This window comes from Coturnix japonica, chromosome 3, assembly GCF_054131305.1.
Source record: "Coturnix japonica strain WE chromosome 3, WE-NBRP24, whole genome shotgun sequence".
NCBI lineage: Eukaryota > Metazoa > Chordata > Aves > Galliformes > Phasianidae > Coturnix > Coturnix japonica.
In genome coordinates this window covers 73,862,549-73,876,419 of record NC_140665.1, presented here as the reverse complement: position 1 = coordinate 73,876,419, position 13,871 = coordinate 73,862,549, and the positions used below count along the sequence as shown (strand labels likewise).

The window sequence follows — 13,871 nt, the reverse complement described above, 5'->3', positions numbered from 1 at the left end:
GATTGATCTACAGAAGCAACTGCTAAGTAACGGGACAAAGGAAAAAGGAGCAGAAATCTGTAGAGTACTTATCTGATTAGCTTGATGCAGCCATGACATTTCAAGTCTGATTTATGGCTGTGATTTGGAGATGCTGGAACATGCTTTCTTCACATTTACCTTATGGAGTGCTAAACAGAGAAGACATACCGTAATGCTATAATGTGATGAAAAGTACAGTGACAGTAGTGGGCTGGCACAATCCTGGACTGCAAGAAATGAGGACAACCCAAATACAGCAGCCAGAGAAACAAAGGAAGATAAACTGCTTACCTTTAGAAGGCCTCAGGTGGCAGGGATCTCCAGCAAGACACTCTCACCTCCACTGCCAGCCCTTAAATGAGGTCTGGGAGGGGGGTCAGTCCTGGCTTCACCCCTTCTGATCACTCAGGTTTGTTGCATGCAGCTGAGCTCCCCTGGGTTGGCTTTGCCTTCCCACCAGGTGCTCAATCACTGGTTCAGGCCATGACTTAGCATTACCACTACAGTTTATAGTGTTGAGGGTTTTTGTATGAATTTGCTTAAGAGTTGGCTTTCAGGCAGCTGCAAATGGTGAGCAGCTGATCCCAAGGCTTCAATATTTAGACAGTGATGAGCTCTTATGAGAGCTATTGATGGAGTTAGGAGATAGCACACTGTTTTGCTGCTTGAAGGAAGAGGTAGATAAAATATAAGTTTAAGGATTTTGTGTCCTCATTAGGAGTTTTAAACTGACAATATATGGTAAAAAGTAAAAAGGTTTGTTTTGGATCCATGTCCATGTTGTGCTTATTACATGAAATAATACAAATTGAATTTTCAGTCTTCTTTAACTCATTCAAAACCTTGAACTTTACCTAGTGGAATCTAAAAATATATTTTTCTATCCCTCAGCTGTAGAACCACCAGAAATCAGAATATCGCTGTTTGTTTCTATTAGTGTTTCTGTTCTATTATTTCATAGACGCTTCTAATTTCAAACATTGCCACTATTTTGCCATACTGCTGCTTGCAGAATTGGTGCCAATGAGGCTGGCTCTTCAGTCATGATGAAAGATCTCACCAAAGCTGTTGTTTTCAGCATGATTTCTATTTATTGTACCTGGTAGGCAGTCTTGTGAATGCAATTTCTTTACTGTTACTGCTATTTCATGGTTGTTTTTTATCTGTGGTGCTTCACTCTATGATCATACACACGGTTTTCTTCCTGCTTTCCTTTAATCAAGACAGTGGAGAACAGCATTTGTTGCGTGTGAAATCTTTTCAGAAGTTGAATATCAGACAGTTCCCAAATGGCTTCAGATAGAAGGGACTCAAAAGTCTCCTTTCATAGAAATGGCACAATTGAATTTCCCATTATGGATCGTAAGTGCTTGAGGCTGAAGTAGCATTGAAAGTGTCTGTGTGTGAGGGGGGGCACGGGGGGAATGGAAAGAAAATAAAAATAATGATTGAATTTCATAAAATACTTTCATAGGGCATAAATCATTTATGAGGTGCTGTTTCACAAAATAGAACATCATCGTTACCTCATGTAAATAGTGTGGGATTAAAATATACAGGGAAAATTTCAAAAGCCTCTGATTACAGGGCACTGTTAAACTTATGCTTTTGGTATGTGTGAACGATAATAAAAGAAAGGCTGAGTAGGGTGGTATTTCTGAATTGGAATATGAGTGCTCTAGAAGGGTTGAGGCATGAAAGTACTTCAGAATAATGCGTGACCTCGTGTGCGCTTCGGTCTTCTACTTGGAAGTAATTCTAAAGAAAATAAAATGGTGTTCTCTGTTTTCAGAAGGGCTGATTTGTGGTAAAGTGCTGGTGGGGTTTGTTTTGTTGTTGTTTTGTTTGCTTTTCCTTCTGTTGATGGACTGACTCCAAGGTAGAAGTGCCGCTTTACAACACTAGAGGCCCTGGGTTCAAATCCCCTGTGGCGCAAGTGGTAGAAGTGCTGCTCTGCTACACAGGAGGCTTGAATCCTGGGGGTTGGACTCGATGATCTCTAAGGTCCCTTCCAACCCACACAAGACTGTGAAGGTGGGGAAAAATAAGAATCCTCTTGTTATATTGTTTAGAATATACAGCTTATGGGGGAGGGGTAAGGCATTCGTTTTCCAAGTGTTTCTTATTTTTTTAAGAGGGTTTAATTATAAATGCACTCTCCTGGATGTGTTTTAAATATCTGTGGGCAGTATGCATGCTTTCTTGTAGGATTTGCTTTAAATAGCCTAACTTCAGTTTGATATTTCTGTAATACATTTCATGAGGAAAATGCCTTGTTCTCTGAATGAAACTGTTTTAGTCACACGACTGTGTTTTTATTTGCTTGTGTATTTTGAACAGGTAATGACTGTACATGAATTACAAGCTGGTCTCTAGTGGGGACACTGTGGGAGGATGAACACAGAGGAGTTGGAGCTACTGACAGATTCCAAGTACAGAAACTATGTAGCAGCAGTTGACAAAGCACTGAAGAACTTTGAATATTCCAGTGAATGGGCAGATTTAATATCAGCACTTGGAAAGCTGAACAAGGTATGTCCATCGGGTGCCTCTGGGGGAAAAAAATCAGGAATTGACAAGGTGTGTACAATAAATAATACAAAAGAGTAAGGTTTCAGCAGGGTGCCAACACGCCTGCAAATATTCTGCAATTTGAAATGTATGTTGAGTATGGGCAGAGAGCAATAAAATGAAACAAATGACTTTCTAAATCTTACAGTAGAATGCTCTTTTATCATATTATATCACCTCCCAGGGAGGTGGTTGAACCACCATCCCTGGATGTGTTTAAGAGCCGTTTGGATGTGGTGCTCAGGGATATGATTTAGTGTAGGGTTGTTAGAGTTAGGGTACTGGTTAGGCTGCGGTTGGACTTGATGATCTTCAAGGTCTTTTCCAACCTGTGTAATTCTATGATTCTGTAAGTAAGAGGGAATGTTGTCTATGTTTCTGGTGCAACTAAGTGCACCATCTTTTTCGTAAACACGTACTTTTGATCTCATTTAATTTTACTTAAAATGGTGTGAAAGATAGAAGCCTGTTTAAATATGAATATTTTAATATGGTATATTAGTTACAGAATTTGTTGATCAGAGAATGTTATTCTGATTCATGCTAATAGTATGCTCAATGTGGACTGTAGCTATTAATAGCTATTTGCAAATGCATACAGATTCTGTAAGATTTTGTTCTGATCAGTCTAGTGAGGAGTTTCTAGGCATCTTCAGTCAGGGTCATTTTTTGCCAGTGTGAAGCTCTACAGAATTTGGTACAGAAAAATACAGGTCTGAAGTAATTGCCTTTTGTACTTTTAATCCTATGGAAAATCAAGATCAGCAATATTGTTGGCAAAGTCAGTGGAATAGTTACTTTGTATAAATTCTGCCTTTCATAGATAAAGCTATGATATTTGGGAAGAGTAATATAAAGATGGTAGTATAAATCTGTGTCATGAAGCATTCATGCAGTTTTAGACAGTGGTAAACTATTGTATGTTGCCTTACTTTATAGCACTTTTGAACTTTTTGGTTGTGAAGTTCTTTGGGATAATTTTAGTAGTTCACTTTTGAACAACTGGCAGTGTCTCTTGATGAATGTAGACTGTCATTTTTGTCCTGAACTGCCATAGCATGATTATGGCAGAAAAGGCCTAGTAAAATTCTGCAAATAAGCTGTAAGTGCAGAGCCTATTGCAAGTGAAGTTTTGAATGCCTTGACCTTTCCAGCTGTAATGGATGTACTGTACAGATGAAAGGCATTGCAAAGAAAAAGCTCAAAAATACGCCTCAAAAGCTTGGTTTGTTGTGTGTTGTGTCTTATTGGCCATGTTTGGGAACTGATTTGGAAAACATGCATATGATGTTTAACTTTCCTGTTTTGTTCTGTTTTTCTTAATGTACCAATTTGTTCATCAGGTACTACAGAACAATGCAAAATACCAGGTAGTTCCTAAAAAGCTGACTATAGGAAAACGCTTAGCGCAATGCCTTCATCCAGCTTTGCCAGGTGGAGTTCATCGAAAGGCTCTTGAAACGTATGAAATTATCTTCAAAATCATTGGACCCAAACGTTTGGCCAAAGATCTTTTCCTCTACAGGTACTACAGTTTAAACAATCATATTTCAAATGTATCACTGAAATGCTCTTGGTTTTCTGCATTTTATGTTAATAATATTGAAGAATCAATCAATTTCTTTTGCTCAAGTTACTGATGCTTGTGTAATACTGTTCTTCTGAATACTGTATATCAGAAGACATACAGGTTACCTAAATTTCCTTGGGAACAAGCTCTCTTTTTCTAGGAAGCCTGGAATTCATTATTTCTTCACTGAAATTAATAAAACTTTGTGCAAATATCTACAGTAATTGAGGTATTAACATTTATTTCAATGTATTTACTTTTTTGCCATTATTTGAGTTATAGCTCATTACAAGAAACTTACCCTTCTGAGCCATCAAAGCAACAGTACTGTTTCTTTTGTTAGAATGCTGGGCAAGTACAAAACATCTTGCTGCCAGTCTCTGGGATTGAAGATAACGAAGGTGAAAGAACCTTGAAAAGACAGAGTGTTGTGAAAACACTATGTTTCCTAAACCTCCAGCAGGTTCTGTCAGGTGGAAAGCAGGATGTTGGCTATTTATATGCAAGAAATCCATATGTATGCTTATGTGTGCACACAGAGTCACATGTGGATTTTAATCTTCAGCTAGCCCTAATGGTTGAAATTTCATCAATTTGAGCATCAACAGAATTCTGATGAGGTAGCAGTAGTGTACATTAATGTTCAGAAACAAATTGTATGCCTTAAATTCAGCTATTCTGTCTTGCATGGACAATATGCTCACACATAGTTGCCTTTTTTAGGAAGGAGGAAATCTCAGTTCTATGTTGGTTGTTTTTATTTAAATTTTTTTGAACTTGTTGCTCAGTTTTTTTTGTTTGTACTTTGATTCAGTAGCTGCAGTATCTCAGTAACAATAAGTTCTAGGACAGAGAAAAATGCTACCTTGTGTAATGTAACTAAGAGCCATTGTTGCTAATGCTTGGGGGGAGACTAAGACATTTACATTATTGCATTATCAAAGATTCCAGTATTTTTCATGTAAGCAGAATGACTGTGTCTAAGCATCTTGAAGGATGAGTAGTAGCCTTACAAAGAAAGACTGTGAAATAGTGTTTCAGTTATTGAACAAAAGGCCTTTTCTGCAGAAAACAGAAAAACAAAACAATTGAGAATGGCAAGACAATGCTTCTTATAGATAAAGGCAAAAATAGATGATAGTTTTGCAGTTTGCAAAGACTTTCGTTTTTTCTGTAACATCTATAAAAGTTGTATCCAAAATGATTTTTAATAGTAGATCTACAGGTATATATTTTATGTCATATAGAGAAGATGATGGACAGTCTGAAGAAGAAAAAAAAAGAGCTTCAGACAAGAGCTTTCAGTCTCTTAACATCAGTCATCATTTTGATGATTGCATTTATATGCACATATCTTTGATTACTGATGTTATCTGTAATCATTAGTTATATTCAGTACCAACAGCAAAAATGTTTTCATTACATAGAAAGCTCTCCTTTATTTAACTGATTATGCTTGCACCTTTTATGAATTTTGATTTTTCAAGTTAAATGCTAAAACATTTTTTTTTTCTGTAAGTATTTTGTTGTTGTACAGTTATACAGTCAATAGGTAAATAAAGGTTGGCGTGCATTAAAAAGAGTGTGTCCAGCAGGTTGAGGGAGGTGATCCTCCACCTCTACTCTGCCCTGGTGAGGCCTCATCTGGAATACTGCATCCAGTTCTGGGCTCCTCAGTACAAAAAAGACAGGGATCTCTTGGAAAGAGTCCAGTGGAGGGCCACTAAGATGGTGAAGGGCCTGGAGCATCTCCCCTATGAAGAAAGTCTAAATGAACTGGGTCTGTTTAGCCTTGAGAAAAGAAGGCTGAGAGGGGACTTGATCCAGGTTTATAAATACCTGAGGTGTGGGGGCCATAGTGGTGAGGCTGGTCTCTTTTCAGTAGTGCATGGGGATAGGACTAGGGGTAATGGGATGAAACTACAGCATAGGAAGTTCTGCACGAATGTGCAGAAGAACTTCTTTACGGTGAGGGTGACGGAGCACTGGAACAGGCTGCCCAGGGAGGTGGTGGAGTCTCCTTCTCTGGAGATGTTCAAGACCCGCCTGGACACCTACCTGTGCAATGTGGTGTAGGGAGCCTGCTTTGGCAGGGGGGCTGGACTCGATGATCTCTAGAGGTCCCTTCCAACCCCTACAATACTGTGATTCTGTGAAAGGTTATACAGATATTTTGTACAAAATTCTATAGTGGTAGAAAGATAATCTATGATAAATGAAAAATGCTCACCAGTGTTGAAGGTTCACAGCAAACTCCACAAAGTAGCGATCTCCAGAAAAAGATCATGTCTTAGTGGTGGTCAGCCCTTAAATGAGATCTGGGAGAGGTGGAGCCATGCTCTACCCCTTCCAGTAGCACAGCTGAATTACCTTCACCTGTGCTCCCACAGCTGACTCATTGCTTGCCTCAGGTGGTTAATCGGAGGTTCAGGCTGTGATCAACAGTTTCCCATACAGTTGTAAACATACACTGTTTCACTAGAGGAATTTCCAAAAAAATACTCATGCATGTGTATATTTTTCCCCACAGTTCTGGGCTATTTCCACTCCTTGCTAATGCCGCTATGTCTGTGAAGCCAACGTTACTGAGTCTATATGAGATTTACTACCTCCCTTTGGGGAAAACTTTGAAACCGGGTCTGCAAGGACTGTTAACTGGAATTCTGCCTGGTTTAGAGGAGGGGTCAGAATATTATGAAAGGTAAGAATGGATGCACTATTAAAGCAATATGACTGATTATTTATTTTTAATTGCAACTTTTCATTAAGTATTTGTAGATTTTATTTATTTATTTATTGATTGATGATATGATATTTAATTTCATTCAGTCATATTAATTGCAACTGAATGTTATGATGTAAGATACCTAACATCTGGTGCATTGGGATCTTAACAAAACAAAGGCTAAGTTGCGCTCCAAGTCTATGTGTTAGTGGTGTTTTTAATGTGCTTGCATATTCTGGGTATTTCCAATGAAGCTTGGATCTTCAGACGCTGGGATTTTACAACTTGTACATGAAGTGCAATTGTAACTGTACCTCTTTCCTTTAGATACAGTGTAGCTGGTATGCCTACTTCAGTAGGTACAGGGCTACTTCTTTGCTACGGAGTTTCCATTAAACTCAAGGAGCTACTCAGCTTGCCTCCCAAGTCTGTCTCAGTTGTGTGAAGGTACTGTCACATGAGGTGGCAGAAATGAGGGCAATAGATGGGATTGCTGTTACTCAAACAGTTGTTATTCCCTATTATTGCCAGAAATGCTTAGTGCAAGGACTGAGAGAACAAAAGATGTATCCTTGAGTAGCTGTGCTCTCCTGTTCTGTCTTTAGCAACAGTTGCTTTAAGTAGCAGATAAAAAACCTGATTGAATATAAGGAGTAGTTGGACCTTCTGCAAGCAAGCAGAAGCATTTTATATGCCAGGCTGGCTTGCTAGGTTAGATCATTGTGTCCAGTTTGCATTTGGTGCTTCACAACATGATCAGCCACCCAAAATACAATGTTAGTGTTCCTGTAAAAAGTCATTATTTATTTATTAGAACTGGGGATAGAGGCAAGGATTGTGATGCATGACCTAATTCAGATGATAACTCTATTTTGCAGAACAAACACGCTATTGGAGAAGGTTGCCTCAGCAGTGGATCAGTCTGCATTCTACAGTGCTCTCTGGGGTAGTCTTCTTACAAGCCCTGCTGTTCGCTTGCCTGGAATCACTTATGTTCTCTCACATTTGAATAGGAAGCTTTCAATGGAAGATCAACTCTATATAATTGGCAGTGATATTGAATTAATGGTAATGTTTTATTGACACCAATAACATTGGTGCTAGACTTGGTTATGTAATAACATACATCCAGGGTGGCTTAGATGTCTTCTGTATCTTTGAAAATGAAAAACATATGCATTTATTTGTTCTATCTCCAATTAAACTGATGTTTTGGGGTACGATAAGTGTTGCAAAGCTGAATTAATGTTTCAGAAATACTTAGGTTTTACATAAAACTGTCCATTCATTACTCATCAGTTAAAAATGGTTGATTTATGTATTTTTGAAGAATATATAGTATTGTTTTGTCCTTTAATATACTAATATTATAGAGCAAAGGTTTAGTAGTTATATAGTACAGGGAATCTGTTGATTGTTTCTTTGGTGGTAAAAAAAAAAACAAAAAAAACCCCCAAACTATTCCTGTTTTTATCTTGTTTAATTATTTAAAATTATTTGAAAATAACTATATTATACACTGTATTTATAAGCAACTATTTTTATTTTGTGAACGTTCACTTACATCTACTTACCACAATTCTGTTACTTCAGGTGGAAGCAGTAAGCACATCTGTGCAAGATACCAGTGTTTTAGTACAACGGAGCACACTGGACCTTATACTTTTTTGTTTCCCTTTTCATATGAGCCAGGTAGGCTATTAATATAAGAGATACTAATTAACAGACTCAACTGCTTAATTATTAGCAGTACTTAGAAATATTTATTATTCGGTTTATTCTGTGCTTGAATAGAGTCATGTGTAAGAGTTGCTCTGATAGGTTTGGTTATTCTCATGTCATGGTCTTGGCCCTTGTTCTTTCTAACTTTATGCATTACCTTTTAACTTTTGTGTCCACAAACCCAATGTAGTGTTATGCCTAATCAGGAGCTTTTAATTTACCCTGATTTGATCTGCAAGCAAGATGTTAGTGTAATTTGCTTCATAGGTTTGTTTTACAAGGTATTTTCATTAATTAGAAGAAAAAAAAATGAGTTGTTAATGAAGTCAAGCATTTTTGCGGTTCATAAAGAGTGCATACTATTACTGAGAGTCTACTCAAATAATAACTTTATTTGGGAGCATGGAATTAACTGTTTCTGTGTATGCTAAGCTGTTAGATGAGAGAAAGTGTTACTTTTCATAATTAAATTATGTTTCTAACTTCTTCAGGCAACACGTCCCGACATGATCAGAATTTTGTCAGCAGCCCTTCATGTAGTACTGCGCAGGGATATGTCACTCAACCGAAGGCTCTATGCATGGCTTCTGGGTAGGTTTGTTTTATTAGGTAATTTGTTTTAGTTTTGACTGGAAGTTGAAGAAAAATCATGTGTCCATTGGCTGCATTTTGTGTTAAGGAGAAAAAGGTTATTGGAAAATACTATATCCAATTTAGAGAACAATAGTTCCCAAATTAAGCACTGTACTAACATTTCAGCTAAGTTTGGGGGATTGGATGCATCATCTACTGTCAGTGAAGAAGAAAATTCATGCTTTTAAAAAATCACAATGTTTTTTCAGTTGTGTAAGTTTCTACAGCCATCTCCACAAAAGATACTGAAACATCAGAAAATAGTCTCATAATGAATTTTTCTGGTCCTGTTTTATGAATTGCTGGTGCCTCCATTTTGTGTATCTTTCAAGAGAGTAATAGACAATATAGCTTTGCTCATTTTGTTTTGTTTTTTAATATACTGTGCTACTTTTCATGTGTATGTAAGGGAGTCAGCTATATTTGAGGACTCTCTGAAGTCTTATATTCTTCATGAGATTAATTCTGGTTTTGGCTGTTCCTTATTGTTTTACAGCTAGAGACAGTCTTTTTATGAGTCTCTAGGCTTAAATACAGCATTCTGTCTCTTTGAACACAGGCCTGCTTAACCATTGATAACAGTGGTTGTTTTGAGTTGCTGCTAAATTGAATTAATCTTCTTAGACTTTCATTCCTTGTTGGGTTTGGTTTTTTTTTTGGTTTTTTTTTTTTTGTCAATTTTGAACAAAAACTGAGGAATGGAGCAAGATTCTGACCAACTTTTTTTTCTCCACAGGCCTTTCTGAAAATAAATAAATAAAAATGGTAAAAGAAAAGCTAGAAATCTTATAAAGCGAAAGTTTATCTTTTATATTTATTATTATAAAGTTGATTTTTTTGGAATATAAATGATTAATAGGTGACTAATATTCTCTCTGCATAGGAATTTTAGTCATATCAGAGTGTTTTTAGTGATAATCTTTTTATATTTAAAATACTGGATTTTGTATTCTCTTATTAATATTGACATATTCCTATGGGATATAGTCCTAGAGTGTCTTTTTAGAATGATGCAGGCTTTGAACTCTTATCTATTTTGTGTGATAAGAAATTTGATTGGTGGTGTTGTGTGAAGTTAAATTCTGTAATTTGCGTACAAACTGCTTGTATGGAAGTATCAATTAGTTCCTATATTAAACTCTTCTAATCATCTCTCTCTTGCCAACATTACTTGGACATCATCTTGGTAAGTTATCAGTGCTAGTGTGTTGATTTGTAGTTTAAAGAAATTGACTTAATATTCTAGTATGGGACAAGTATTTATTTGCTTTGTCTTCTGTTTGCTTGAAGGTTTTGATAACAATGGTGCCCTTGTAGGACCCAGAAGTACACGGCACAGCAATCCCGAGGAGCATGCTACTTATTATTTTAACACTTTCTCTAAGGAAATGTTAGTCCAGGTAGGCATACAATATTTTATCATGGCGCATACAAGTAGATACTGATCAAAATTACTATCTTTGTCTTTTGTCTTGACATTTCAATTTCTGTCTTATTGTGGTATCTTGTCCTCCTGTTCTGAAATCATCTCAGTGAAAAACATAGTAAATATGAGATAACATCATTCTTTAAAATGACAGTATGATCGGGACAAATATTATTGTCTGTTCTATTCTTCCATGAATGCAGCACACATATTTGATTATAAGCCCAACACACTGAAGTTTATTCTGTAAAAAGATGGAGCTGGGGAGTTATTTTTACTAACATAGGTTCAGAAAATTCCTCTGCTTTGGGAATCATAAAAGTTTGATTGTCTAGATAAAGTTACTCAGAAGGCCTGGGCATAAAGGATCTTCTTCCCCTCTAGGGAAGGAGAAGGTCTTTTTGGTGATCCACTGATAGTTAAGAATAGCTGAGCAAGTTAACTGTTATGCTGCTTGACCCTTAAAGCCTTACTAAATGTGCTGAGTTTACCTAATCTCAAGGACTGGTGTTCCTTCTCTCACAATAATTGGAGGATACAGATGTCTTTCAAGATACTGTGTCTGATCTTGAAACCAGGTAGATATTTTCTTATTAAATAGATAATGTTGAATTTTTTTATAGTACTAGTATTGCAGTACTATGTATAGGAGTTATAGTGAAGATTTCAACATGATTTGCTGATAAAAGCATATTTAGCTCTCAACTATCCAGTGGAGAGTTAGCACTTCCAGTTTAAAATGAAGTTAATGAGATCTGCTGTTTTAGTGATGAGAAAGTGACCTGAATTCTAATGAGGCAAGGATGTTGCTGGTACTCTCTCATCCTTCTTTTCTCATCCTTCTGCCTCTAATTCAGAAATTATTCACAATTTTCTTTCTATCTGGTAGGCTTTTAGCATCCTTTAGGCACTTGTTAGAAAGTTCTGATTGTCCCTTTGAATCTGTCTGTGTGTCTTAGTGCTATAAAAGCTTTTCTGTCTGAAAAGACTAAAAGCAGTGTTGAGTTGGTCTAGTTCTTTAAGCAGGCCCCACTGCTGCACTAGAGTGGGAAGTGACAATTTTTGACAACAAAGATCACTGTCCTATTCTTTTTGCTTTTAAATGTTTTCATGACATCAAAAGCAATTGTTTGGTCTACACAATAAGAATTACATATGCCTTGTAAAAAACAGTTGCTGCCTTTCAGAAGACTACAAAAATATTATTCTTTTTTGCTGCCTTCTCTATCAGTCTTCAGATTCTTATTCCTCCCATCTTATTCACTGAGATAATGTAATGAGAATTCTGACCTTCCAAAGGCACGTTGTGGTACAGAAGACTTCTCTTTCAAAATACTGGCTGATACCACCTGATTTATAATGGATATAAAAGCTGAAACTGTTTTCCTGCCTCATTTCCTCTCTCCCTTCTTTCTCTTCTTCAGAAGATGTAAATAAATAAATAAATTTCAACACAGAGTAATGTCAGCAGCAGAGAAAACTGAACCACATCTGTAACAGTTTAGTTGGCCTATTTTTAATTCTACAGCTTGTACCCTAAGCTGCTTCAATGTAGAAACTCAGCTTTTCTGTTTGAAGTTGTCGTTGCTGTCTCTTCAGCTTAGTCAAGAAGGTGATGTACAACATAGATATGTGTGTGCTGGATGGACAGACTATTTTGATGTTCTTTGTTCCTTTAATTCTACATCCACCTGCCATATATTTTCTAACACTTCTTCATTAGTTTTCTTGTAGTCTTTTTTATTTTTGAGAAACTGTGCATTGTTACCTATTTAGAACATGTTACTGGGCAGTCTCTATTTTCTTTTGTCTTTTTGTATATACTTGTTAATATTTCTGTGAATGAGAATTTTATCTCACTGGTAAAGCTGAGAGAATATTAAAGGTTCGAGACAATGATGTGCAGGGAGATAATGGTTTCCAGTACTGAGAATTTTCCATTTATGTGCAGCCCTGCTGATTTCTTCAAAAACTGTTTTCTGTTAGGTTTTTCTTTCTTTTTTTATTATGCTATTGTTCTTCGTAGGCCATGACTGGAATATTACAAGTTAATGGAAATGGAGAAGAAAGCACGTTAATGCAAGACTTAAAGCCTTTTCGAATTCTTATCAGTTTGCTGGATAAGCCTGAACTGGGTAATTTTGATTTTACTACTTCTCGTCTTTATTTTGTTTTATGTGACTTTGCATAACTGTTTTTTTTCTTCGGTTGGTCAAATTAAAAAGAAAGTTATATTCCTAATGATAGTGTTAATATCAGCTGGTTAGCTTTTTTTTTTAGATCTTCCCAGCTAATAATTTAACGTGGTTGTTAGGTTTATCTTCATTCCAATGCATTTTCTTCTATATTCACGACAAAGAACAGGAAGCTAATGTCAAAGGCAGAAATAAAGGCATGTAGAAAGGAATTCAAATAGGATCTTTTTCATTTCTTTATTCAAATAGTGCTTTTATTGTTTTAAATCTCAGGTGTTGCTGTTGCGAATAATGTGCTCATTCTGCTAATGTACACATAGAGAACAGGGATATTAGCAACAAAACACTTAATTTTAAAATTATTATCTGTAAGGAAGCAAGTATTACTTGATTTTCATGTTTTAATTTTTTTCCCCACTGTTTTAAGTGCTAGGATGCAATTTTCAGCCAGGTAAGTGCAAAGGACTGAGTGAGAAAGTGGATAAGATAATGAACTGACAATGATTAAGCCTTTTTTTTTTTTTTAATTATTTATGTATTACAACAGTTTTAAAGGTGACTAAAAATTAGCAGAACTTTCTGTGTCTGCCCGAAGATTTTAGGGTGGAGTAATAAAAGCTTAAAAATGCATCAGTTGTAAGAGTACTACTTGAAAAGTATGTGGTTAAGACAGACTACAAAGAACAAAATATCTGACAAGAGTGTTGTTTTCCTGATAATTTGTGATTTCTGGGGTCAACTTATATTTTCAGAGGCAATGTGTACATGAAGTTTTCATAAGGTAAGTGGAGCTCTGAGAATTCTTTCAGCAAAGTGCTTAAGGTGCTTACAGTGAGAGTGGGGCAAGTCTCTTCTCACTGGTGACAAGTGACAGGAAGGGGAAATGGCCTCAAGCTGTGCCAGGGTAAGTTAGGTTGGATATTAGGAAACACTTCTTTACAGAAAGGGTAGTCAAGTACTGGAATAGGCTGCCGAGGGAGGTGGTTGAATCACCATCCCTGAATGTGT

General features: G+C 36.5%; 1 protein-coding gene across 10 annotated transcripts in view; it reads left to right on the top strand.

Annotated features, from left to right (window-relative positions):
• DOP1A (DOP1 leucine zipper like protein A) overlaps positions 1 to 13,871 on the top strand; it is a 56,816-nt gene that overhangs the window by 6,574 nt on the left and 36,371 nt on the right. For 6 of the 10 annotated variants that reach the window (XR_014944166.1, XM_015858980.3, XM_015858981.3 and 3 more), the window contains exons 2-9: positions 2,362 to 2,553; positions 3,936 to 4,117; positions 6,693 to 6,863; positions 7,766 to 7,955; positions 8,481 to 8,579; positions 9,101 to 9,200; positions 10,533 to 10,642; positions 12,695 to 12,803. Coding sequence is in view for 9 of the 10 variants with exons in the window: in XM_015858980.3 (XP_015714466.2) it covers positions 2,416 to 2,553; positions 3,936 to 4,117; positions 6,693 to 6,863; positions 7,766 to 7,955; positions 8,481 to 8,579; positions 9,101 to 9,200; positions 10,533 to 10,642; positions 12,695 to 12,803 (1,099 nt within the window). In the remaining variant the exon portion in view is untranslated. The remainder of the gene's footprint in view (positions 1 to 2,361; positions 2,554 to 3,935; positions 4,118 to 6,692; positions 6,864 to 7,765; positions 7,956 to 8,480; positions 8,580 to 9,100; positions 9,201 to 10,532; positions 10,643 to 12,694; positions 12,804 to 13,871) is intronic. The other 4 variants (XM_085541927.1, XM_015858983.3, XM_015858979.3 and 1 more) reach the window with 1 other exon arrangement.